This window comes from Zonotrichia albicollis, chromosome Z (genome assembly GCF_047830755.1).
Source record: "Zonotrichia albicollis isolate bZonAlb1 chromosome Z, bZonAlb1.hap1, whole genome shotgun sequence".
In the NCBI taxonomy this organism is placed as follows: Eukaryota; Metazoa; Chordata; class Aves; order Passeriformes; family Passerellidae; genus Zonotrichia; species Zonotrichia albicollis.
The window spans coordinates 46,063,475-46,090,471 of NC_133860.1; the positions used below are offsets into that span (position 1 = coordinate 46,063,475).

At 41.4% G+C, this 26,997-nt stretch overlaps 1 protein-coding gene across 3 annotated transcripts in view; it reads left to right on the forward strand.

Annotated features, from left to right (window-relative positions):
• The first annotated feature begins 19,388 nt into the window (after positions 1-19,388).
• Positions 19,389-26,997, forward strand: part of RIC1 (RIC1 homolog, RAB6A GEF complex partner 1) — a 46,880-nt gene continuing 39,271 nt past the window's right edge. Inside the window, exon 1 of one of the 3 annotated variants that reach the window (XM_014267833.3) lies at positions 19,389-19,953. In XM_014267833.3, coding sequence (XP_014123308.1) covers positions 19,813-19,953 — 141 coding nt within the window. In that variant the 5' untranslated portion in view covers positions 19,389-19,812. The remainder of the gene's footprint in view (positions 19,954-26,997) is intronic. The other 2 variants (XM_005488160.4, XM_005488159.4) reach the window with 2 other exon arrangements.

Here is a 26,997-nt window from a genome sequence, read left to right on the forward strand (position 1 = left end):
CTCTCAGAAGCAATAAGATTTGGCCCCATTTTCTATCTTTGGTGTGAGTTCTCCTAAGAAGACCTGAGAAAGGGACTACTTTTTTGTACTGAATCTTGCTATTTGTCATCTGATCTATTTCACAAGAAGTAAGAATTTCCTTAGAAAGGGATTTAATTAGCTGACTCCGTGTTTCTTAAGTGGAGCAGCAATATCTCCCATCTGAGAATCTAGAAATGTTTTCCAAATGTATTTTACTGATGGAGAAGGTAAGTATGTACCTTAATAAAAGCGGACGGAAGGAGATCAAAGAAATAAGTGTCACATCTCTGAAGTTTCATTACAATCTTCAGGTAACTAGTTTTACAATCCTTGCAAGGTAAACTGTCAGTGAGCTTCAAGAGCAGGGCTGCCCCATGAGGGGCTATGAGCCAGGAACAGAGGGCAACCTCAGCACCACATCCTCCCCAGCAAGGCTTGACACCAAGGTCAAAACAACCAACATCTCTAAACAACCCCTTTTCAGTCAAGGTGATTGAGTCAAGTTCAAAACCCACCCAGGAGTCCTGACTGGGCACAGCCAGCCATGCCTGGACACAGGACAATCTACAACAGCATGCACCAATGGCCCAGTCAGGAAAAGCAGCAAGTTGGGATGCCAGGGGACAGAGCTGGGCACAGACCTACCTACAGCTTGGCTCAGGCAATGCTTGGGTGCCTGACATGAACTTAAAGGGGGTTTGTGGGCCCATGGGCAGAGGATGCACTGTTGGGGTCACCAGTGAGTCTGGCCAGGGTAGCTAGAGCCCTCTGTTAGACATAGCCATGCAACAAGGAGGAGTCCATTGCCTTCTATAACACATCTTGTGTTCATTATTCCTAGTTTTAATAGCAATCATCTTTGTGTTAGAGTAGGATGACTCCTATAAGTCCTGTTTTTCAAGTAATCACTTCTGGAGTAATCATATTCCTTCTGCTTTAACTGTAGTATTTAGCCACTGCCCTGCACATTGCCATTTTTAAATATTAAAGGGTTTGGAGTTTCTTTTGCAATAAAGAAACCCATATGCTCCAATATATTTATTCATACTTACATCTAAATGTCTGTAAACAAAGTTAAGTCAGTAAATTCTTCATTGCATGGCAGCACTACTTCTTTCCTTGTGAAATTCAGAACTGTTTGAGACCTCAGCAGAGCTTTGGAAAACTCTGAGCAGAAGTTTAGCTCTGCACATGATCCCTGCACCCACTCAAGATTTTTTTTTTTTCTGAAAGTTTTAATCAAGGAAAAAACCTTGTCCCAGCTTCTCTTACCGCTAAGTTCTGCTGAACTGACCACAATGCTGCTGACAGATCTTATCTCAAGTTAGGAGGATTGGTTACATGCTTTAGTGACCTATTCTCTCTTTTTCAAAAGAAACTTGGTTATATTTAAGGAAATGTCATCTGACATCTGCTTCTGACAGACACATAGTGTGACTTTGCAATTTTGCTGCTTCTCACAAGTCAGCAGATCAAAAGATTGGTAGGGCTGATAATGCTAGCAAGTGCTAGAGATCTTCTTTGCAGTAGTTCTGCCTTTACTGAATAATCATGGTCAGACAAGGCCTTTAAATTAAAAGATAGTTTTATACAAGGTATCACAGAGTACAGAGCCAAATGATTTTCAGCTGAATAAATCATCAGCACAGTTGACCACAGACAAACCTATTACCAAGAAGAGTAATGGAGAATTACAATAAATATCTCATAAGATCTCACCAACTAAGGAAAAGAAAAACTGCAAAATGCAAGAACAAAGCAAGTACTATTAAAAAAAAGAAAATGACAAAAATAACTGATACTTTCCTGCATCATCTCCACCACTCCAACAGGGAATACACTGCTAAAAATCTGAAACAAGTTTGACTAAAGCAGCCCTGAGGATGTGAAAAGAAAATAGTTAAATAGCTAAGCAAACTGTGCTGATATGCAGTTATTTAACTGCTGTGCTGGCATACTGTGTGCCTCAAACAGCCAAAGGATTCTAATGGGTATCTTTAATCAGGAATTTGATAGTTAAATTAGTAAAGGTTTTTTGTATACTACTCTAATGGTTTTTAGTCCTATTTGCTGTCTGGTCCTTCTCCTCTCCTGCTGCCTTCCTCTGCATATTTCATATTTTAAATTTCTCTTGAGCAGTATGTGCCAATAGCCACAAGAAAAAAAAAAAAAAAGAAGACAATGTATTTGTTAACATTTTTACATATATAACTAGCACCAAGTCAGAGCACTGCTGTCTGGCTGATGTTTCAAATAATTCCTTTCTTGCTAGTAAGTCTCTAAAGACTTTATTTTACTAATACACAGATCTGAATATTTTATTCTGTTTGACTAAGATGCCATTTCAAGTCAGAATTTTAAATACAACCAGAGAAGCTGTCTGATGCCCAAGCACTGTGCTCTGTACATGGATGTTGTAGGCATGTGAGGGCTGTTTCTGTATGCCATGAGAAATACAGCTCAAGTCGCTTATCATAGAAACAGTGACGGAAAACAACGATATCACTGAGAAATCTGGTTATCTTTCTTCTACTTTAAAAAAAATTCTTGCTGTGTTTTTTCCTCTTTTAAGAATATTTGCTGTGCACTAGCAGCAATGTGTGCATGCTAGTATGTACTTTGTAACAAGAGAACTTTGGAATCTAGGTCTGGCGTTCCTACATTTTTAGTAACACCTAGCCCTGGTCAAAGAGGCCAAACAGTGCTATCAAATGAGAGAGGTTTCTGTTTTACCTGTCATTTACATCTTGAAACACCAGATTGCTAGTATTTTCACTGGGTTTATCAATATTGAAATTATAATGTTCTCTTCTTGTGCAAAAACCAGTATTACTGCACCTCCATTATTCTACCGGCAGAAGCTGAGTTTTCAGCTCCTTAATTCTAATTTGCATGTCACATTTGGAAATTTCTCTTGAGACCTTTACAGCAAAGCACAGGACTCTGCCTGTAATGTGGGAATTTTAGTTTGCTGCCTCAGCAAGAGGAATATTATTTTGAAATTTACTTCTTAGTGGGAGTAGAAGAAAAAAGGAATGAAATCTCAGTATTTCAAGGACTACATAAAAGTCTCACATGTCACCTGATTCAAGACAACACTTCTTTTAAATACAGCATTTCTTCAGATTTTGAATATCAATGGCATACCTGCTTTTCCCATGCTTACACAAAGCTAAATCCTGAGGTGTGCTGAGCTGTCACAAGGATCTACGTTCAACAGCAGCTTCAAAACTGTTGCAGGGCTAGATCTATAAACCTAATTTTTCTACTGACTTCAGTTATCAATGTCCTGTGCTTGCTTACAAACTTTGCAAGTTGGTAAATTCTTCCAGCTGATAAAGCAAGGTTGCAAGAGCAGTTTTGCCTGTATGCCTTCTTATAAGCCCTCAGATGTCCATTAGAGGAAATTAAACAAAAAAAAATTTGCAAATCCATCCATTAAAAATAATTTGTAATTGGTGAGTCCCTGAGATTCTGCTTTTTTAATGTCAACAGAGATTAACTAGAATTCTATTTGTACAAGGTTTCAAAATGGATAGTCTATCAAAGAATAAAACATGCCCTTTTGAAATGTGTTGCCTGAGTAAAGCTGAAGGAAGATCATTGTATACTGTGATTGAAGGGTTAAAGTTTTACCCCATTTAATACTGGGGAATGCTTGTGAATTATGTGCATTCCAAATGGAGGCAACAGAGGAATGACAGTGATTTTCATTCTGGGCATTATGATTTTTAACCTTTAGGCAATCTTGCTCATCCTTACCAAGTAACAATACATACAGGCTGATGAACTGATTTTGGAAAAAAATCATAAAATGGTGAGAAAACACATACCTGCAATGGAACAGCCTACTCAAGAAGCGAACACACCGAATTCGCCCTTCTGCTTATTTAGTACCTAACCAAATGTAAATTTCACTGGATATTTCCTAGGTCCTATACTGGAAAGGACAGTGAATACCAGTCCTTGCTCATATCACTGAGTTTGACAGATTTTCCAATGTTTCCCCCTCATCTCTTCATTCTGTGTCTCCCATTCAAACAGATCTGAACTCACATAAGCATGGACACACAGGTGGCCTGATTCTGTTCCTCCTCTCTGGTTGATCAACATATATACAGGTCCTCTCTCACATATGTCAAAGGTACATTCACCTTTGCAGTCCTTTTCATGTCATGTACAATATTTTTTCACATTTCTTTTCAATGAATTTAACCCTTGGTCATATCCTACTCAGCAGCCTGCAGCTCTGATGCCTTTAATTTCTTGTTGCCCTTGTTGACATCAAAAGGTGAAAACAGTCCACTGTGTTCATGTGACAAGACCACTTTGAGCTTACTGACAAAATAATGTTCTTATTACTATCAGTAAAGTAATATTGAGCTGGCATTTGTTACGGCAAAACATCAGTGACTACAAAAGTGTTTAAAAGCTGATATTAGCAGTGCACTAGAAGTATGTTCCAGTGATTTTTAACTTATAAATATGAACCTCTTATCAGTACAGTATGTCACACAAAAAAGTATAGCTAAACAGTTGAATCTATTTACATACTACTGAAGCCAATGTGAGTTGCCAAGGCACACAAAGCACCTGCTTGCCAAATGAGTCATCTGACTAAACATCTTCCTGCCTGCATCTACATATCCATCAACACTTCCATCACAGAGATAATTTCAACATATTCAGGGTTGGTCAAAATTTTCCCCTGTCCTAAATAAGTAAAAGAGAAAAATAACACTTAATATGGCAGTATAGTATTCTTAATAAAATCTGGTAGATACTCTTAATAAGACTGTAATCCAGTCACTCCAAGACTTGCGTTCCCCAGGATTATTTGAGAACAACTGGGGCTGTTTCATCGTATGATGCCTAAAGAGATGAATAATGGGAAGTTTTCTGCATATTCTTATTTATTTACTATAACTAAGTAATAAGCCAAGTCATAAAGCAGTATCCAAGCTAAAAAAATGGCATCCAATGATAAATTAACAGTTTTCAAAACTAGCAAGCTTTGGTGTACAGAATTGTATTTTCTTCTGCCAGCATGTCAGCCAGTTTGCTTCCCACTTCATATTTTTGTGGGTCTACAAAAGCTGAAATGCTCCTCTTTTTTTTATTAACTGCAAATGAGAGCTTTGATTACAATTAGGAAAATATCTATTTAACTCTGTCAAGGAACTGCTAAAAGGTTGGCATGATTCAGTGACTGAAAAAATGTGATTACTGCAGTATAGCCTAAAAGCAGAAGTTCATGTAGCACTTCTCCATTCGCTTTGCTGTTTGATGCAAATTTAAATCTACTGAAGAACAAGCTCTACAGCTCCACACAGTGTTGACTTGCCAACATCACACCTCTGAACAGGCTACAGAATACCTACAAATTTTTCTAAGTGTGGATAAAGTCAACTAACTTTCTATAATTTTTCAAGTGCATTCTTATTTAATTGTTTTATTCTTAATTTAGGTTATTGAATATTTGTCAGGTCTATCTAAGAATATAAGTAACAGCATTCACATTTTCTCTGTGTATTTTCAGCTAGTCCTGATGTCACATCTTTTGCCACTTCAGATCTCCAGTTTCTGCTGAAGTATGAGCTTCTGCTTGACAAAAGCTTCCAATCTGTCTCCTTAAATAATTTACACACTTAAGTGTGGTGATGCACACATTCTTAGTAAGATTTTAGCAACAAAGACTTTGATGATATCCTAGAGACCACAAAGATGTCCCTGCACAGTCTCAGACTAGAAGACAGAACTCTTGGCTTGTAACTGTCCTCATTGTTCTGAGCCTCCTAATTAGAAAACATATTTTGCTTAATGTGCAGGGCACAGTCAGGAATGAGAGCAATTTACTAATAAATACAGTAATGAAAAGGCTCTATTTTATGTGATGATATTTTTGCACTGAAAGGGTTACTATTTAATCAATGATGATTTGGAACGAGTAATCAATTTTTATGCAATTTACCAAGACAGGAATTATTTCCAGTTCTGTCCTGCAACTGGAAAGTACTTTAAGCCACAATACATAGATTATTAACAAATAGGTAAAAAAAGAATTGTATATAATTTCTTTTACATTGGACTTCTACAGGAAACAGCTCAAAATATGGTGCCTTCTCCGACACTGTCAATTTCCATTGTATTCGCAGCCGTATTCTAGGGAAGTTTGGACAGTTCTATTTCAGTATCAACTTAGCTGAAAGGGACATAAGACCTTTAAAAAAAAGTTGATTTTTTTTCAGCGTAATCATTGTTCACAAAGAACTAAAAGCTGAATTGATCAACTTTTTTTTTTTAGAAATAGCCAGGTCAGTACAGACAGAAATAAGCTTGTAGGGGAAAGGCAGAGGGGAGTTGGAATTCCTGTTGCTCAGAACTCTACATGGTTGTAACACAAAAACTAATAAGAAACCAGGCTCTTGAAACAAGCATGCAATTTGTGTGCCATTTCATGAATCACTTACAGCCCTCTGTGTATTTTTCCATGCAGCTTGGGAATAAAATTCCAAAGTTCAGCTGATGCTCAGCTAGGAAAATATTTAAAAAGAACCTGCTCAACCACTACAAACACACAAGACAGAGTGGAGCTACTACATCTCTCTCTAACCACCAAGAAAAAAGCCTGCAGAGGGCATTGCTAAACACCGGCATCTTAACATACTTTTAGAGATTTAATACACATCTCAGTCCAAATAAGTGCCCACAACGAGGAGACATAGAAGACGAGGTTAAGATCCACAAAGATTATATAAGAAAATCCCAGTGTCCTCTTTCTTGTTTTTACTTGTTCCTTATATCTGCTCAAGAGGAAATCTGTGGATGTGTTTTACATCCTGTCACCTGAAAGTCAGGGCCCTACCTCTTGGATATAGACTGTGATCCAAGCTACAGAGGATGTTCAACAGACCAGCAGATCAGACTCCAGCCTCCAGCATCTGTTGTCCTTTACTGTTCACCTTCAGACCAAAAACATTCAAATTCATCAGCAGAGTTCAGGCATGATCTATTACAGGTAACACTGTATTACACATGTGTCACAGATAACATGTATGGCTATATTATGTATAGCAATATAATTCAAGTGCACTTCCTTTGAATTTCAGATTATACAGATTATACAATAAAGCAGATGTTCACAAAATTTCAGAAACACCTAGTAAAAATAGTAATTTAAACTATTGACCATAAATAGCAAGTCTAGGCCATCCTATTTACCAACGCTTCCATATGCAAGAGCTACTACCTCTCCAACTCTTTTGTCTGCTACTCCCATATCCATCTAATACACTCTAACCCTACTGTGCAGCCTGTAGTTCATGTAGGTGGTGTTACCTGGTAAAAACATGCAGTTATCACCCCAAAAAAGTTTCATTAATTTCCTTCTACACACAGCAGCTTGCATGGTTCTTTGGCCAGTTTATTTACAGTGAATAGTGGAATAGTTTATTTACAATTTCATAGTGGAAATTATGTTAGTAAATGCACACCCGAGTCAGTTAGCTCCTTCTACAATCCCTTTTTCCTCTTGCAAAGTCATATACAGTTTATATACAGACTCTTTATTGAGCAGCAGTGACCTAATGCAATTAAATTACCTGCAGTTCATTATGTCGGTGCTTTGCATAGGAGGCAGCACTGTGTGTTCCACAATCTGAAAGAATTTAATTATTTTCTAAAGCTGAGATTTCAAAAATGATCTGCGATTCTGGATGTTTCATCTTCCAAGCATCAAATATTAAAGGAACGCAGTTCAGAAACCACAATGGCTTTTGGCAAAGTAATTGTGTACATAAAGCAAATACTTCAGTGGTAAGCTATTCATGAAATCAAGAGCATATTCACCAGTCAGTGAAACCCAGATAATAAAGTCTGAAAGAACAGACTGTATCTCTAGGGATATTTTTACTGATGCAGAAGACTTTTTTTTTAAAATACCCTCCACTGAACTTACAGCAGTTATGAAAACCAAACTGAATTCCTCAGGGCTAAATAATCTGAAGAACCCAGATTTTCTGCAAATGTTGTGCTAGGTATGTTAAATCTGATAGACCACGGTTTTGGCATTAAAAAACTTTGAAATACTTGTCTCCCTTTTTGTCTGGCTTTATATATTGGTATAGCTGTTAATGCATGGACCAAGCTCTGGCACGATTTCCTATTCTACTTTCTCAGAGATATGTAAACAAAAGAAAGTATTTTGAGCCCAAATTTATTTGATTTCTAACCTAACTAAATCATAACCATAACTTTACCCACTCTAAAATTCACTAGTAAGCTTGACAATTTTAGCTTTGGGCTCTTGAATGCTTGGTGAAAGCCACTTTTCAATACTACATACATTTAAGAAATTTAGAATACAACTTTGTCAGTTGTTTGGTTTATTGACTGGGAAAAAAAAAAACCCAAACCAAAACACTGCTGCAACACACTGCTGAAAAACTCAGGAAAGTGGGTTCTTGTGCTACTGTTTTATACTGCTGGTGACATAAACTGTTCCGTCAAAAACTGAAATGGTACTGTGTGATGTGTACAAAATACACTATAAAATGGATGGCAGCATATTACATATAATCAGAGAATGATCTCAAACCAATCACTATTAATTGCATTAATTTATAAATTATCAAAAGGTAAATAAATTTGTGACCATTTGTGAATGACTGCTAGAAAAATCAGCTAGAATTTCTCTAATAGATTTTATTAGTTGCACTTCCTTAGCTCAAAATTAGCTTTTTACTGTATTTAAATGTAGCTGGATATAGTAAACAACTTTGAAAAATTGTCAGAAAGTAAATCTAAACATTAGGATTAAGAACTGTACTGTATTCTGCACCAGAATTATTGGTTTTTGTCCCAGTACATCAGGTCATCCACTGTACCTAAGCACAGATTACTACTCAATTGCTGCATTGAGTAGTAACAATATAATAAACTTCTTCCCCTTCTTCCTAGCAGTTTCTTCACAGGAATACTCCTTCCAGCTCTCTTGGCTGATTTCAGAAATTGTCTGAAATAATCACAGTGACTTTCCACTTTACTAATTGCAACTGACTAGCCTTAGGATCTAACCCACTGTTTGTTTGCTTTTCTTCCTTTTACTTTTAAAATATGCAAGATTTTCTTGTGGTGTTACAAGAAATCACTTCCCTTTTACTGGGTTGGTTTTGGAGTGTTTGGGTTTTTTTAAAATTTCTGATATTATTATTATTATACTTTAGATTTCATCTTTAAGGGTGATAACAACCATTATAACTCACCCTCTGAGAACACCTCTGTGGATGGTCTGTGGGAAAATGGTTTGAATATTTGTCCTACCTCATCCGGCTCATCTGGAACTGTTTTCAATGTAAATGTCCATTTAGTGGATCAGTGGATGAGTAACAACATGGGCAGTTTAAACAACAGGTTAATCTATGGCAATCTTCACATTCCATCAGCAGAAATCTGCAAGGTAAAAGACTCATTTGTTCCACAACCAGTTTAAGTGAAGATGACTAAATGAAGACATTTTTATGTACATAACACAGATGCTCACTCAGTGTCATACACTTAGTGTGTTTTATATGACACAATGCCTGCATGTGTAAGCAGTATGGCAAAAATTTTATGACACTGACTCTGATTGTGCCTCAGTCTTTCTGAGTTTTCTTCTTTTACTCTGAGCTATATTGCTAGCAGTGACAAAAGCAGGGGGAAGAGTAATTGTTCTTTTTAAATTTAACTTGCAGGAACTAATACAGTTACTGCTCATGCAAGAGCTGCAGACACATTAGGTGAGAGCTAGCTGCACAATCTAAGGGACAGCTCAGGGCAACACCTGCACATCTTAACAGAAGCAACTGCACAGAACAGCTATCCTCATCCAACATTTTTATTCCAGACCCGCTTTGTCATCAGCAGTATCTCCTTGTATTTGTCCAGGTTTAGAGCAAGTTTGGGGAAGAATCCCCCCAAAGGAGCTCCGGTGGGAAAAGCAGATCCAATCGGCCCCTCCCCCCTCAACTGGTCCGGGAGGAAAGAAAAATACCTCCTTGGAGAAAGGTGGAAAAAACCCCCTGTTTATTAAACAATACGACCAAAGCAGTATCAAAACAATGAGACCCCCTGCCACTCTAAAAGAGATGACAAACTGAGAAAACCCCGGGTTCAAGCAGCAGCTCACTCAGTCTCTGATCAGTCTCTCAGTGCTGGAATTGTCGCAGGCCAGGGCCGGCCCGGTGGGCCACAGCTGCAGCTGCCGGTGCTCTCCTGGGTGTTCAGTCCAGAGCAGTTCCAAGAGGTCCAAAGAAAAGGGAAAAAAAAACCAGTCCAGGGAACTTCTTTGCCTCAGCTAGCTAACACTAACTAAAAAGCAAAAGAAGAGCTCTCTGTCCCGCTGTCTGTCCGCAGACAACACAGTCAGGAGCAGGAATGTGGAGGAGTGAGTGAGTGCAGTGTCTGAAAAACAAACTGCGCGCTTCTTCTCTCTCCCCCTTCACTCTCTGTAACACTCTTAAAGGTACAAAACTTATTATTATTCAACATAAACAGAATGAGACGATTGGGGATAAAAGCATCATATAGTCAACCCAGGACATTCCACCCCTTATCCCCATATCGTCTGCTTACTACTAAAACTAATATAAATTCTAACTCTACAAGTACATACATGATACATCCATTATACAACTATACACAGACAATGGTAATAACATTCAGGAAACAGTGATATTTATACAGGTTTTATGCAACAATCAGGTCTCCCTGAGGTACACATCGTGTTCTTCCATCTTTTTGCATTATCCACCACGTGCAACCTGGTCCCTGAGCAAAGACAACCCCACGAATGGGTTTGTCTGTACTCGAGGCAGAATTGATCCACACAGTCTTCCCTAACAAACCTCTGACATGTACCACTGGGACTCTGTCTCCATCTACTCTCTGCAAAGGCTCAGATTGGGCAGGGCCGACTCGGTTAGTAGAGCCTCGGGTGTTAACTAACCAGGTGGCTTTTGCCAGATGCTGATCCCAGTTCTTGAAAGATCCCCCACCTAATGCTTTCAATGTGGTTTTTAACAGTCCATTGTACCTCTCCACTTTGCCTGCAGCTGGTGCATGGTAGGGGATATGGTACACCCACTCAATGCCATGCTCCCTAGCCCAGGTGTTGACAAGGCTGTTCTTGAAATGAGTCCCATTGTCTGACTCAATCCTCTCAGGGGTGCCATGTCTCCACAGAACTTGCTTTTCCAGGCCCAGGATGGTGTTCCGGGCTGTAGCATGAGGCACAGGGTAGGTTTCCAGCCATCCAGTGGTGGCCTCCACCATGGTCAGCACGTAGCGCTTGCCCTGGCGTGTCTGGGGCAGTGTGATGTAGTCAATCTGCCAGGCCTCCCCATACTTGTACTTGGACCACCGCCCACCGTACCAGAGGGGCTTCAGTCGCTTGGCCTGCTTGATGGCAGCACACGTCTCACAGTCATGGATAACCTGAGAGATACTGTCCATGGTTAGATCCACCCCTCGGTCTCGTGCCCACTTATAGGTGGCATCTCTGCCCTGGTGGCCTGAGGCATCATGGGCCCACCGAGCTAAGAATAACTCTCCTTTATGTTCCCAATCTAGGTCTATTTTGGACACCCCTATCTTTGCGGCTTGGTCTACCTGATCATTGTTTTGGTGCTCCTCATTAGCTCTACTCTTGGGTACATGGGCATCTACATGGCGGACCTTCACAGGCAGCTTCCCTACCCTGGTAGCAATGTCTTTCCACTCTTCAGCAGCCCAAATTGGCTTTCCTCTACGTTGCCAGTTAGCCTTTTTCCACCTCTCCAGCCATCCCCACAGAGCATTGGCTACCATCCATGAATCAGTATAAAGGTAGAGCTTCGGCCACTTCTCTCTCTCAGCAATGTCCAGGGCCAGTTGAACAGCTTTGAGTTCAGCAAGTTGGCTTGATCCACCTTCTCCTTCAGTGGCCTCTGCCACCTGCCGTGTGGGGCTCCATACAGCTGCTTTCCACTTCCGGTTCATTCCCACAATGCGGCACGACCCATCCGTAAAGAGAGTGTATTGTGTATCTTCTGCTGGCAGTTGGTTGTATGGTGGAGCTTCTTCAGCTCGTGTCTCTTCTTGTTCCCCTTCATCAGAGAGACCAAAGTTTTCACCTTCGGGCCAATTTGTAATGACCTCCAAAATCCCAGGGCGATTCAGTTTACCTATATGGGCGCGCTGAGTGATGAGAGCAATCCACTTGCTCCATGTAGCACTGGTGGCATGGTGAGTGGAAGGAACCTTGCCTTTGAACATCCACCCCAGCACGGGTAGTCGGGGTGCCAGGAGGAGTTGTGCTTCAGTGCCTATTACCTCCGAAGCAGCCTGGACTCCTTCATAGGCAGCCAGGATTTCTTTCTCTGTTGGAGTATAGTTGGCTTCAGACCCTCTGTAGCTTCGACTCCAAAATCCCAGTGGTCGACCCCGAGTCTCCTCAGGCACCTTCTGCCAAAGGCTCCAGGACAAGCCATGGTTCCCGGCTGCGGAGTAGAGCACATTCTTCACCTCTGGTCCTGTCCTGACTGGGCCAAGGGCTACTGCATGAGCAATCTCCTGCTTGATCTGTGCAAAGGCTTGTTGCTGCTCTGGGCCCCAGTGAAAAGTGTTCTTCTTACGGGTGACCAGGTAGAGAGGGCTCACGATCTGACTGTATTCGGGAATATGCATCCTCCAAAAACCTATGGCGCCTAGGAAAGCTTGTGTCTCTTTCTTATTGGTGGGTGGAGACATTGCTGTGATCTTGTTGATGACATCGGTGGGAATCTGACGCCGTCCGTCTTGCCACTTCACTCCCAGAAACTGGATCTCTTGAGCAGGTCCCTTGACTTTGTTCTTCTTGATGGCGAAGCCAGCTTTTAGGAGAATCTGGATAATTTTCTCCCCTTTCTCGAACACCTCTGCTGCTGTCTTCCCCCACACAATGATGTCATCAATATATTGCAGATGTTCTGGAGCCTCACCCTTTTCCAGTGCAGCCTGGATCAGTCCATGGCAGATGGTGGGGCTGTGCTTCCACCCCTGGGGCAATCGGTTCCAGGTGTACTGCACGCCTCTCCAGGTGAAAGCAAACTGAGGCCTGCATTCTGCTGCCAGAGGAATGGAGAAAAATGCATTGGCAATGTCTATAGTGGCGTACCACCTTGCTGCCTTGGACTCCAGCTCGTACTGGAGTTCCAGCATGTCCGGCACAGCAGCGCTCAGGGGTGGGGTCACTTCATTCAATGCACAATAGTCCACAGTCAATCTCCATTCTCCTTCAGATTTTCGCACAGGCCAGATGGGGCTGTTGAAGGGTGAGTGGGTCTTGCTGACCACCCCTTGGCTCTCCAGCTCTCGGATCATCTTATGGATGGGGATCACAGCATCTCGATTCGTTTGGTACTGTCGGCGGTGCACTGTTGAGGTGGCAATTGGCACTCGTTGCTCTTCCACCTTCAGGAGACCTACTGCAGATGGGCTGTCTGACAGTCCAGGCAAGCTGTTCAACTGCTTGACACCCTCTGTCTCTACAGCAGCTATTCCAAATGCCCATCTGAGTCCCTTTGGGTCTTTGAAATACCCACTTCGAAGGTAGTCTATGCCCAAAATACATGGGGCCTCTGGGCCAGTCACAATAGAGTGTTTCTTCCACTCATTTCCAGTCAGGCTCACCTCAGCTTCTACCAAAGTAAAATCCTGTGATCCCCCTGTCACACCAGCAATAGAAACAGACTCTGTCCCCACATGTCTTGATGGGATTAATGTGCATTGTGCACCAGTGTCAACCAAAGCTTTGTATTCTTGTGGTTCATATGTGCCAGGCCAACGAATCCACACAGTCCAAAAAACACGGTTTTCCCCAGCCTCTACCTGGCTAGAGGCAGGGCCCCTCTAAGCCTGGTTATCCTTCTTTCCCTGGGCATATGTCTTGGAGGTTCCTTCAAGGGGATCAAAAATATTGTCATTATCATCATATGTGACAGTTCGGTTACTGGCCACTGGAGCTGCTTCCCTTTTGGAACTTCCTCTCTGAATCTTCAGTTGTCTCACCCGTTGTGCCAGAGCAGAGGTAGGTTGTCTATGCCATCTCCTCATGTCTTCTCCACAATCACGCAAATAGAACCACAGCTCAGCTCGTGGGATGTACCTTCTCTCGCCGTCTGGGGAACGTCTGCGTTGGGTACCAGAACCTCTGATCTGTACCGCCGAGATTTGGAGAAAGCTCTCTTTAATCTCCTCCCTCAGTTTCTTGTGACCCTCCTCTATCTTGTCCTCTAATTTTTGAAGACGTGTTTCCACTGCTGCGATTCTGGCATGTGTTGGGCCATGTACAGCATCTGCATATGCTCGGAGCTTTCTTGCCATGTCAAGCACAGTCTCACCCCTCTCATCCCTCTTCATGATGGCTAAGGCAGAGGCATATTCTTGTGGCCCGAGTCGTACAAGTTTTCGCCACATCACAGACGTGCATGGTACTAAGTCTGGGTTCCTAGTTGTTACATCATCTGAGAAGATAATCTCAACCACGGCCATTTCTCTCAGGCGTTGGATCCCTTGCTCTATTGTCTTCCACTGAGTCTGCTGCATATAGAGATCGTCTGCACACAGGTATCTTTCTGCTACACTTCTTAGGACCCGTTCCCAGAGGCTCTGAGAGTTAGCCCCCCTCATCATTCCTTGGTCTATGACAGTATCCTGTGACAGGGATCCCAAATGCCTGGCTTCAGTGCCATCCAAAATTGTAGCCTCGCCTGCAGCATCCCAGAGACGGACCAGCCAGCTAATTATGGATTCATCAGACCTTCGAGTGTAGTCCTTCCTTAGGCCACGAAGGTCCTTCAGGGAATAAGACTCAATATTTGCGTCTGATCTTGCACCTGCTGCTTTGACTCCTGATTTTACGTCAGGAGGCATTGAGGTTCCTTCTCCTGTATCACCACCATCATCATCATCATCATCCACTGGTCGATCAGTTTTTTCCGTGCGTTTCCCACTTCTAGTACTGGTAGCAACAGCCATGGGTTTAGATGCTGGCTTAGGCTCACTGTCTGGTCTAGCTGCTGGCTCTGAGCCTGGGCTGTTGGCTACAGCTTGAGTGACTGGGATAGCTGATTTATCTCCCTGCCCCCCTGCCTCTGTCTGCTGCCCGACAGTATCTAACAAAGTGCGATAAGCATAGGCCAGGGCCCAGCTTATTGCAATTAGCCTTTTCTCCTTAGAATCGTCATGGCACTTCTCCTTTAGGTATTTCCCCACCTCTGCTGCGTTCTGAATTTGTTCCCGAGGGAAATCCCAGTCTACAGGATCAGAAAATTCCTTCAGGGTTTGGCCTATATTTTCCCATTCTCCACCCCACTCAGGATTTTTCACGCCTGCATCTGCTTCTGGATCAGGGGTCTCACCAGCTCCTCTGGATATCTCAGCCCTCATTCTAGAGAAGCTGCAGACCATATAGAGGAAACTTACCAAATTAAATACCAGAAAGATGGTCTCTTTAACATTCAGGGGAAACTGAACATTCTCAAAAAGTGACATAACCGATCCAAAGGAGAAGAGGGAAAGGGAAGGCTGGAAAGTCTCATTCTTAGCTCCTCCTCTAACAGACTGAGTGTAGTTACTAATAAATTCCCAAAACATACCACTGGAATTGGGATGCAGGGTAGGATGAAGAAACCATAAACCATACATGCTGTAAACAGAGGTCAGTATCTTTTTGAACGCTTTATAAATCATTATCACCAAGGCCAGCACAACAGCTATTCCAATCCGTACCCCTCTACCGTAAAAATTACTTGTTAAGGACAATAATCCTAATGACCAGAAAGGTATTGAAACCTCAAAAAGGTCTAGAGCCCAGAGCCATACAGAGGCGTTCTCAACCAGAGACATCAGGGGTTCAAGCAGCATAGCTACTAACTGCTTTAACAACCACAGACACACAATTAATAGGGCTTTTTTCCACATTTTCGAGCCCCACGTTGGGCGCCAATTCATGTATTTGTCCAGGTTTAGAGCAAGTTTGGGGAAGAATCCCCCCAAAGGAGCTCCGGTGGGAAAAGCAGATCCAATCGGCCCCTCCCCCCTCAACTGGTCCGGGAGGAAAGAAAAATACCTCCTTGGAGAAAGGTGGAAAAAACCCCCTGTTTATTAAACAATACGACCAAAGCAGTATCAAAACAATGAGACCCCTTGCCACTCTAAAAGAGATGACAAACTGAGAAAACCCCGGGTTCAAGCAGCAGCTCACTCAGTCTCTGATCAGTCTCTCAGTGCTGGAATTGTCGCAGGCCAGGGCCGGCCCGGTGGGCCACAGCTGCAGCTGCCGGTGCTCTCCTGGGTGTTCAGTCCAGAGCAGTTCCAAGAGGTCCAAAGAAAAGGGAAAAAAAAACCAGTCCAGGGAACTTCTTTGCCTCAGCTAGCTAACACTAACTAAAAAGCAAAAGAAGAGCTCTCTGTCCCGCTGTCTGTCCGCAGACAACACAGTCAGGAGCAGGAATGTGGAGGAGTGAGTGAGTGCAGTGTCTGAAAAACAAACTGCGCGCTTCTTCTCTCTCCCCCTTCACTCTCTGTAACACTCTTAAAGGTACAAAACTTATTATTATTCAACATAAACAGAATGAGACGATTGGGGATAAAAGCATCATATAGTCAACCCAGGACACTCCTCCTTCCTTTCACTAGCCTGCTAATATCCAAACTAGTGACATTTCAATGTCCCTGCATGTTCCCACAGCTCTGCATGAGCTCTTCCTTGCCAGGACACAATCATCTCAGGAGTGTGGTTCCCAAAACCACATGACTGTCACTAAATAGGCAGCTGCAATCAAGACTTATTTTCAACTTGGTGAAGTTGATGACAACTGACAAGCGGACCTTTGTGTGTAAGGGGCTTTCACAATTCTCTTGAGCTTTGTTATCCTATTGTTGCCACTATCTCCTGTAATTGCGCCTTGGCATCCACTGCCAGTGCTGTACAAGAAACTCTCTGAGCTTGGCCCACTGCACATATTTAATTTCCACACAACTTTCACATCCTTGAGTATTATGAGTTACAATCCCATTCTGAAACACTCAGAAATGCTTTTCTAGCCAACTACAAACAAACTATCATTAGAAAAAGTTGATCACTGCTGTTTTACCATCCTAGGCATCTACATTTGGTTTTGATTCAGTCTACAAAAAAGTACCAAAACCATTACATACTTTGGATCACAATTGTATTATTGGTGTGAGGATTTCAGTAGTCACACTTTTAACAACATAGAGCAATCTTCATGATTTCTAACTTCAAATATGTTTCTCGTGTCTCTCCATAGAGAAAAGAACAATAGCAGCAATCCAAAAATTACAAAGGCTTCAGTCTCAACTTTTTCCGAAAACCTGTAAGTTTTGTACAGTTACCACAAAATCCTACCATGTAGTGGCTATTAAAAGCAGTAGCTGTTTTCTTCATTAATGCTGGTCTTGGCACACAGTATGAGCAGCACGATCTGAAGTATGTTTGCTTCTTACACAGCCATCTTAGGATGCTGCAGCATTAACTAAGGAAGCTACAAACAAGGAACATGCAGGTCTCTTACTAACTGCTTAATGGAATTTCTTTGACAAATCTCTCCTTACTTTCAAGTAAAATGAACTTGGCTCTAAATGCAAGTAATCCAGAAGGATGATTCTATAGTTGTAACTATTCTTCAGTGTGTATTTTGTACCATTTATTTCATAACCTGAGAGGAGAGACAGTAAAATGAGATGATGCCACACTCCTAACATAACTTCTATTTCTTAATTTAAAAGGCTAACAGTCAAAAGCACAGATCAAAAAGATTCAGAGAAAAGACTAAAACAAGGAGGGTATTTGTAGCATAAAGCACTGGTTGGCATATATTTGAGAGTGGTAAATTTGATTTTAAGGCATTTCCAACTAGCCCAGTTAAAAGCCAAAGGTATGAAACATCTGGGTATTTTGTTCCATTACTACTATTTTTTTCCAAGTTATATTATGGCTTTGTTAGGATTCTAATATATGTGTCCTCTTAACTCCCTTCTCTTTTTGTGCTTGTGTTCAGATGAAATTACTTCAGCTGGAAAATGGTATTCAGATGGTAGCAAAAATTCGTATGGTAATGTAACCAGAAAGCTGCAGGAAGAGAGAAGGCCCTAGGTGTGCAGATAACCTATGTTCTTTGAAGAGCACTGGGTAATTTGTGCAGTAAGACCAGTTACCAGACAGCTCAGTCCAGACAAACTCCTCTAACAGGCAGTGCCAGGGGACTGGCTCATAAAACTCTTCAGATTATTTCTACCCATAGCCATTTCTTTCCAACAGAGGCACTGCCCCTGCAATGGCAAGGAGATCTTACCTTTAGTTCTCTTCTATTCCATTTTATCTTCCAGTTATAGAAAAAGACTAACAAGCCTCATTTACTTCCTCTAAAGCTACAGCTCCCTACTTTCCATTCTTCATACCGCATGCTCCTGCTCTCTCCACAGTGTGTGAATAAAAGCATCTGGGCAATGATGGAAACAAGAGTAACAAACAGGTCTCGGGTAAAAATAACACAGTGTGGATGCTCAGTCTCCATCAGCAGGGAGAGAAGTTTGTGGTAGCACCTGTCAGAAGCCTGACGCCAAACTCAAGACGCAGCACACTCACTGTGTGAGCAACTGCGCCCTGTGCTCATCCTTGTCCCCAAAACCACCTCAGAGGCAACGTTCACACCGGACACTCGCAAGGCTGTCTCAGATGGACTTCATCACAGAACCATAGAATGGCTAGGTAGGAAACAACTTCAAAGGTCATCTAGTTCCAAGGCCCCTGCCACGAGGCCAGGTCGCTCAGACCCCCATGCAGCCTGGCCTTGAACAATTCCAGGGACGGACCATCTACAGCCTCGCAGGGCAACCTGCGCCAGAGCCTCATCCCCCTCACAGCAAATAACTTCCTCCTCAGATCTACTCCAAAGCCACTCTCTTTAAGTCTGAGCACACTTCTCCTTATCCTGGCACCCCTGGCTCCGGCTCTCTGTCCCCTCCCTTCCCCGCCCGCACTCGCGCGCAGCCCCTCAGCCCCAACGCCAACCGCGCCTTTTCCGCCTGGAGCAGTGACGCCACCGCGCTGTGACGTCACTTCCGCTCGCTCGGCCCCGCCCCGGCCCCGCCCCCCCGCGCCGCCACCGCCCCTCGGGGCCTCGGACACCGGAGCGAGGGGAGGGGGAGGAGGGAGAGGAGGGGGAGAAGAAGAAGAAGAAGCAGGGGCAGAAAGAAGGGGAGGAGGAAAAGGAAAAGCAAGGGAACGAGAGTGCGGAGGGGGAGGAGCGGAAGAAGGAGGAGGAGGAAGAGGAGCGGAAGCGGAAGGGGGAGGTGATGGCGGCGGGGGCCTCGGCGACGGCGACGACACCGATCCGGAGCGCGGGTGGTCGAGACACCCGCGGGAGGGCGGAGCCGCCGCTGCCGCCGCCGCAGCGACGCGGCGCCTGCTCGGAGCAGTGACTGTCCGGCCGCGTCCCCCTCGCCGCCGCTTCCGCAGGCCGCCCGGCCCTTGCCCAGCCCGCGTCCGCCTCCGGCCCCGGCGGCTGCGGCGCTCTCTCGTCCCCGCTCCGGCGCGGTCTCAGCCCCCCGTCCCCAGTGGTGCTGAGCCCAGGGGTCCCGTCGGTGTGCCGGTGATTATGCGTGGCTTGCCGCGGACGCTGTATCTGTCCTCCCGCTGATGCCCCCGCTGTTCCCCCGCCTAGGCTAGAGCAGGCTGAGCGCCAGCTCCTCTGGAAATCTTCAGCCATGTATTTCCTCAGCGGCTGGCCCAAGAGGCTCTTGTGTCCTCTGGAGTCCCTGGAGCGACCGCTTCACATCCAGACGGATCCCCAGAGAGCTTTCTTCGCCGTTTTGTTCCCATCGCAGCTAAGCATCTGGTACTGCAGAGTAAGTATCCATCGTTTTCTAAGCTCACGGACGCTGCTCTACCAGCTGAAAAGACCTGTCGTCTGCTAATTTTTTTTCTTCCAGAAACGCTTGTAAAATTTGATGGTAACTTCACAGGATGTTCACTGGTATTTGTGAAGCTGAGGGGTTATCCACAGTGTTTAGTGATAGCAGTATAGTCTTAAGAAAATATGCAACACCAGTCTGCTTACAGTTAACACTGGTTTCTCCTAAAAAATGAGTCTTCCAAGCAGCTTTTCTTTTTGAGACTGTATATTCAGCTTGTACTTAATATAAAGAGTGTTTGTAGCAGTGTAGGGGTTTTTGCCTATATGTTTCATGTCTTTCACCTTTGTGTTTTCTATGTTTTATATAAACGAACATATGAATGTAGAACATATGAAACATTCTTTGTAAAACATGGAACAAACGCTATCATTACCCAGAATGTTGTAGCATTGAAGTTCACTAAGTTTTCTTTTTATGGAAAGTTTAAAAGTTTTGTGGCTCTAAAAGCAGACTTGTCATGGCTTTTCCGTGGAAGGTGCTGGTTTAGCTAAATCTAGTTTGAAACGGAATAATTGATATTAAGCACCTTGTTTTTAATTCACATTGTATTAGTCTGGTAGCAAAGTGCTTATTTGTCAGTTTGATTTGATGTAGTCAATGAAAACTGTGATACTGACTTTAAATTTTGATGCTGGATCCTTTTAAATACTGCCTAGATTAGACTCTAAATCTGTCTATAAATATCTCTAGATCCAGGTGGTTTATAGAGTTCATCTCAGATTACCAGAGAAAACCAACAATCCAGTTTTAGAAAACTGATTCTGAAAGATGTCAAATGACAGTCAGTCTTCAAATCTTGTTTTAAGTTATGCAGCAATTTCATCACGTTATGTTTTATTGTGCTCAGGAAGGCGGTTCAGTAGTTCCTGGCTGGTGTGCTCATGCTGTTTTTTGACCCTCGACAGGTATCCAGCTAGCACATAATCAGCCCATAACTTTGCTGTGTGACCATCATCATCTGGCCTCTGTTTTCTTGGGTTTGTGGCACACAGTGTATATAAAGTATACGCTTCTTAGTTTTTGCCTGTAGTTGTTGAACCTGTAGTTGTAGTCTGTCAGCACAGCAGAACTGATCTTTTTTGTGGAAAGACATAGAAAACAACGGGCTCATGAAATGCTTCACAAGATGTGCCCTGTTGCCTAGAATGTCGTTTACTTCATGGTCTGTTTTCAAGGACGAGGTTCATTAGCTTGCATGCGTAGACTTGTTTTGAAATATTAAACATTGTAAGACTTGCTACAAACAGCACTAGAAGAATTCACTTGGTGCAGAGGAGTTGACTAAACTTACAGGTCATTAATATTTTTTAAATAGATTTTGATTCTGTTTGTAATGGGTGCTTTTGATGAAGGTGCTGACAGGCACCAGGCCTTACCCGCTGACTGATCCTAAACTGAAAAACGTGTTACAATCTCAAGGCCTCTGTGGAAAACTGCCTGTTATCAGAAACCTGGAAGAATAAATGTTTTGGTCAAGGTCATTTTAAAAGAGAATTTCTTGCATTATTTTTAGCTGTGGTCCTGAATGTGGTTTGTTGGGCTTTTTCCCCCCCAGGCTTTTCTTTTTTTCGATTTAATTATTGCATTCTAGAAGATGTTTTCATTGGTCAGAAGTACAGTTTTTGGAACAAGGATAAATTCTGCCAGGTTGCACTAACTTGATTTCTTGTCACAGAAAAGCCTTCTGGCTGGTGTTCTTGTTTAGACTTGTTACTATCTCAGCTATGTATCAAAGGTTTCATTTCAGAATGAGGTGATGAGACTGGGAAAGTTCTGTTTTGAAATTTTCAGAAACAGAGCTCTTTGAAGCGCTTCCAGGTGTGTGAGTTTACATTCAGTATGTGTATTTTTAAGGTGACATAGTCATGTTTGAAACTCCTTTTCACCTACTGTGCACTAAGAGCTACTGGAACTAAGGAAAGTTGATCCCAAAGTGTGGATTGTTTCCTGTTTTGGAATAATTTGGAATCATTGTAGGTATTAAGACTCAAAACAGGGTAACTGGTGTTGAAAAAAACAGGTGGAATTCTGCTAGTGTTTTTGAACCAAAAAGTTCTTGACTTTTTACACGTTAGGAGAGATTGGGTTGTAGACAGAGAAGACCACTCAGGTGAGTGATTTTGATCATGCACCAGTATTGGTGAAAGCTTGTTGAACACAGCCCCCAGATATGTTGACATTTACTTAGGAATGATATGCGTGTGCTGCTGTACTGGCATACACATTATCAAGCATACACCATGTAGTTTGTGTACAGACTACATTGTGTATGCTTGATAATGTCTATGCCAGTACAGTAGCACATGCATGTAATTTTTCCTCTGTTTAGAAGGGAGATACATTGGTCACCTAGTCCCACTGCCTGACCAATTCTGGGCAACCAGAAATTAAATCATGTTATTGAGAACATTATTCAAATGCGCTTATACACTAGTAGGCTCTGGGCATCAGCCATGTCTCTTGGATGCCTCTTCCAGAATTTGAAAAGGAAAAAGAAAGAGTGGGGTAATACCAAAATGAACACATTTTAAAATTTTAATTTTATTTTATTTTTTAGTGGTATAAAAAAATCCTTTCTTGCTCCCCATTGGATTCTGTTAAATACACCCCACTGTGGAGACCTCTGCTCCAAACATTTCCTTTACATCAGCAGTTTTAGGTCTACTGTAGATAATACCTTGATACTTAAGGGCCAGCTTAACTATTTTCATTGATGGCATGAAAAAGCTTGTCAAACATTTTCATTCTGGTAGTTTAAGTAGTTGGATGCTTGAGATTAGAAACATCAGCAAGTTATAGAACCTTTCTGAAATGGTATAATGAGATAATTGCTGTTTGATAGATTGACTTGGGAACTGAAGATGAGGTTTCACAAGGCAGCTGTGCAGTCCCGTGTGTCATCATCTTTCCTGCTTGCACGTCTGTTTTAATGGAGCTTGTGATGGACTAGTGATGTTGTTTTACAGGGCTGTTAAGCTTAATGAACAAAGAGAAGCCTGTTTATTTAGTTAATGAAAGAATGAAAAGAACATTATATTGGCCCTTTGAAAGTGTTACTTCTTTGACAGTTGTGGCTTTAATTTTCAATTGGTTTAGTTTTCTTTTGAATTCTGGAAATTCACCCATTGGGCTCTAGGTATTAAGACACAAGGTAATGTAGCTAAGGAAGAAGGTGTCAGATGAGTGGAGTTCCCTGCCTATAACCCTTGACAAGTGAGTTGTGTACAGCAAGAATAGTCTGCTGATGTAGTTGTACATATAAATATCGTTCAGCATTTCCTTTCTTTATTGTTAACAAACTTGTGACAATGACAGGTATAAGTACTGGCCTTGAATATTTAATGAAATCTCCTGTAGGTTGTTGGGACTATCTGCTATGACTCTTGTCAGTCAAAACCAGTTTTGTGAGCCCTTTCAAGCTAAGAGTAGTTTGTCCCATCTGCTCATTCAGAGGAGAATTCTTGATTACCTGTATGTTTCTCCACTTATGATTTACATTTGCTCTTGTTTTTCTTCCTTTTTTGGTTTCTTTTTTTCTAATGATCTGATTCTGAGTCTGAGCACCTAAATGAACTATAATAAGATTTTGAGAAAGCGTGCATGTCAGAATCCTAAATTGTCAAATAGTTGATATTAATTTTAAGTGCTGAGTAAGTTGATGTTCAGACAGCTCTCACAGCTCTGTCAAATATGCTCTTCAGTCTCTAGCTGTTGCCTTATTAGAGTTGAAGTTAATGTATGCTTTAAATCGAAGCATACAATAGGCCAAAACAGGGCTTCTGTTGGGAAGGTGATCTCTGTAACCTGGAATTTTGCCACACTATAAAGGGAGTTACTTGTGACACAGTGCATGAAGTTCATATGATACATTAATAAATGCATTAAAATTATCTGCAGTTGTTTCTGTAGTGTTTTTTTACTTATGAGGGCTGTTAAAAAGAAATGTTTTCACTATGCTTTCAAGTTTATGTTTTCATCTCAGAACTGTAAGCAGAATAATTTACAGAATTATTGTGTATGCTTTTTCTTAATGGAATTGGATGCAACCTCTGGAGGCTTTTTGTCTAGAATTTGACTGCAGAATGGGACAACAGATGTCTTGATATAAGTAGTTGAGTTGGCTGTGTATTGTGAACGATATGATACAGATCAGTACAAGTACAGTACAAGTTAAGATATCCTCCCCTTCTACTGTATTTTCTCCATTAGTAGTTTAACCCCCAAAATGCTGATCTCTTATTTAGACCCTTTAGACACTTGTCTGAGAAGGGGATTTCTTTTTCTTTGTCAGCAACAGTAACAGTTGTGCTGTTGCTTCTATTAAAAAGATAAACTTGTTGTTACATAAGGAAAAAAAAAGTTGCATTGATGAATTTGTCTGATGAAATCCAAAATTGTCATGTGGTTATTTAGTAGGATTTACAGGCTTTCAGTGTCTCCTGTGTTATAAAATATATGACCCCTGAAAGTGGTGTCGTAATTACATGCATGATGGGAAAATGCATTTTCAGTTATGACTTTTCAGTGTCCAGTTAGTTGCATGTAAGAGAAAACCAAAGGTGTATAGAATATGCCTTTGCCTCTTGGCAGCATTTTTGAGAAGTAGGTTAACTGAAACCTTTCATTTGGGAGAGGTAGTGGTTGACAATTCTGCACTTTGTCTTTCTGAATTATTTCACAATAGCCATGAAACACGTGATTGGAAGCCGTGTCTTCTCTGTTGGTAGATCTTCCGTTTATTCTAAGCTTTCCAAATACTTTCAAAATTAAATTAAAGGAGTTATGATTTTATAATTACCATTGCTTTTAGAAATTCATTTGTCACCTCCATTTGTCAGGTACCATTCTGTTACTGACAAAATGGCCTTTTGTGGTCTATTTATACAAATTTTTCTTATGTGCACATGCTTGCTTTTCTCTGTATAACCTTTCTGTTTTATTAGTTTGTAATTTTACAAAGCTTCAGGATTTAAAGCAAAGCACAGACCATATAGTGACAAAATAAAGTGCACAGTGTCACCAGACCTTCGTTCTGTTCTGTGTTGTTGTTTTCTCCCAGCCTTATTTTTGTCACTTAGACCATAAGCTCATCTGAACAGCATTTTTGATTTTTGTCTCATGCCTACAGCCTAATGAAGCATTAAAGCATTTGCCGTATAAAACTAAACAGAACATTGGTGTTTGTCAAAGAAATGGCTTCTTTACCCTCGGTGGGACAGATTTTTGATGTCTAGAGTAATACATGGTCGGGGGATGAGAATATTAGGTTTTAACAATTATCCGTAGTCATGCAGGTTCTTGGATTGAAGTTACATTAAGAAACCCAAACTTGTACATAAGACCATGTTGCATATGTGCTGTCAGGTCATGTGTTTGCTTTTCAGACTTAGTAGTTTTCTACTGTATTTGCTGACCTACTAGTAAAATCAACAATACACACAGTTGGTCATGAACCTGCAGTCAAACCAGAGAATCTAGTTTAAGGAAACTAATTTTTTTTGTTATTTTATATACTGTCAAATGATTGTACCTTTTTCCAATTGGTTAATGTCAGTTTGATTTGCGTTTTCATAAAAAGTTGTAGAATACTTGTGTTAAGGTAAGTGAATTGGTAATTTCCCATATCTAAACTTGCTGAGAGAATTTGCTGCAGGGTTTGTATACCTTAATAGATTTTTTAATAAAAATAATGTTATACATGGCTAAGTGTTCTGACATGGGTTGTGATGCTAATACTTCGTAAGTGAGCAAGCAAGTATTAGGTCAGGTAGAATTAAGTTAAACAGTAACAATTAGGGATTATTTCATCATGGGTTTGGCTGTGGTGTTTTATGTTGTAGTTTTTTTAATTGTTTGCATAGATGTTGATACAGAGCTTGTATTTCATAGTGGAAAGTCCAGAGGGATTCTTAATGTACAACTGATATTGACATTTGACAATAAAGCACCTGTGAGTTTTTAGGTAGTTTGAATTGAGGTGGCTTTGTGGATGGAGCTTTCTTGCTACCTTGCTGTTTTACTAAATAGTGCAATTAATTTCTGTTAATGCAAACCAGATTTGCCTTCATGTTCTAATCACACACCAGTAAAAAAGAGGCATGTTTAATTCTAGAAAGACATTGTTGTGAAACATAAAAACTTCTGAGTAAGAACTCAGTGGAACATGTTCTTGTCAAGTGATAGCCAAGGTAACTGACTGATGGAAGGAGATAAAGTTTAGCTGTGAGAACAACAAGTTCTCTTTCTTTTCAGTACTGTTAACTAGTGTACTGGAGAGTTTGTTTACACGTTAGTAATAGTAGTGCTATATTGTTTTTAAGGTTGCATTTCTTATTTTTCTTTTCACTATTTTTGTTATCCTGTAAACATCCACGGCCACAGTTCCTTTTGTAAATGAGTGGCAGCTTCTGTTTTGCCTGACCTTACATTCCTCTTGAGAGACAAAAGTACCATATCAAAATGCTAGATTTTCTTTGCAGCGGGTTTAAAAATGCTAGATATGCTTCTTATCTATTTTGGGAAGCCTTTTTAAATGTTGAATTGCAATTATGACTTGCTTACTCACTTCTTTCTTCCTTAACAACTGAAGGTGTTTACTTCTTCCTCTAAATAAATTTTTTACTTCTTTTTAAGCAAGTCTTTATTTGTTAGGTCCTTTGCTATTTTCTGGAATCCAGTTTCTCTCAAAGCTGTGGCTCTACCATTAATATTTCAGCAAGTGGATTTTAAGCATTTTAAAGAAAAAGGATTAATATATTGGTTTTTTTGAGGCAGTGGGCATAATTTGTTAGTTGATCTTATCTACATAGCTTCATAATGTTAGTTGCTGCATGCAGAAGTGAGAAGAGTAAAAGACTTGGAATTGTAATGAAGCTTATATGGAGATATGGGGGGTTTTTTAACAGAAAAAAGGTAAAGATTTAGGAAAAATTCTAATTAATAGAATCTAAACCCCTACTCTTTCTATACAGGGTA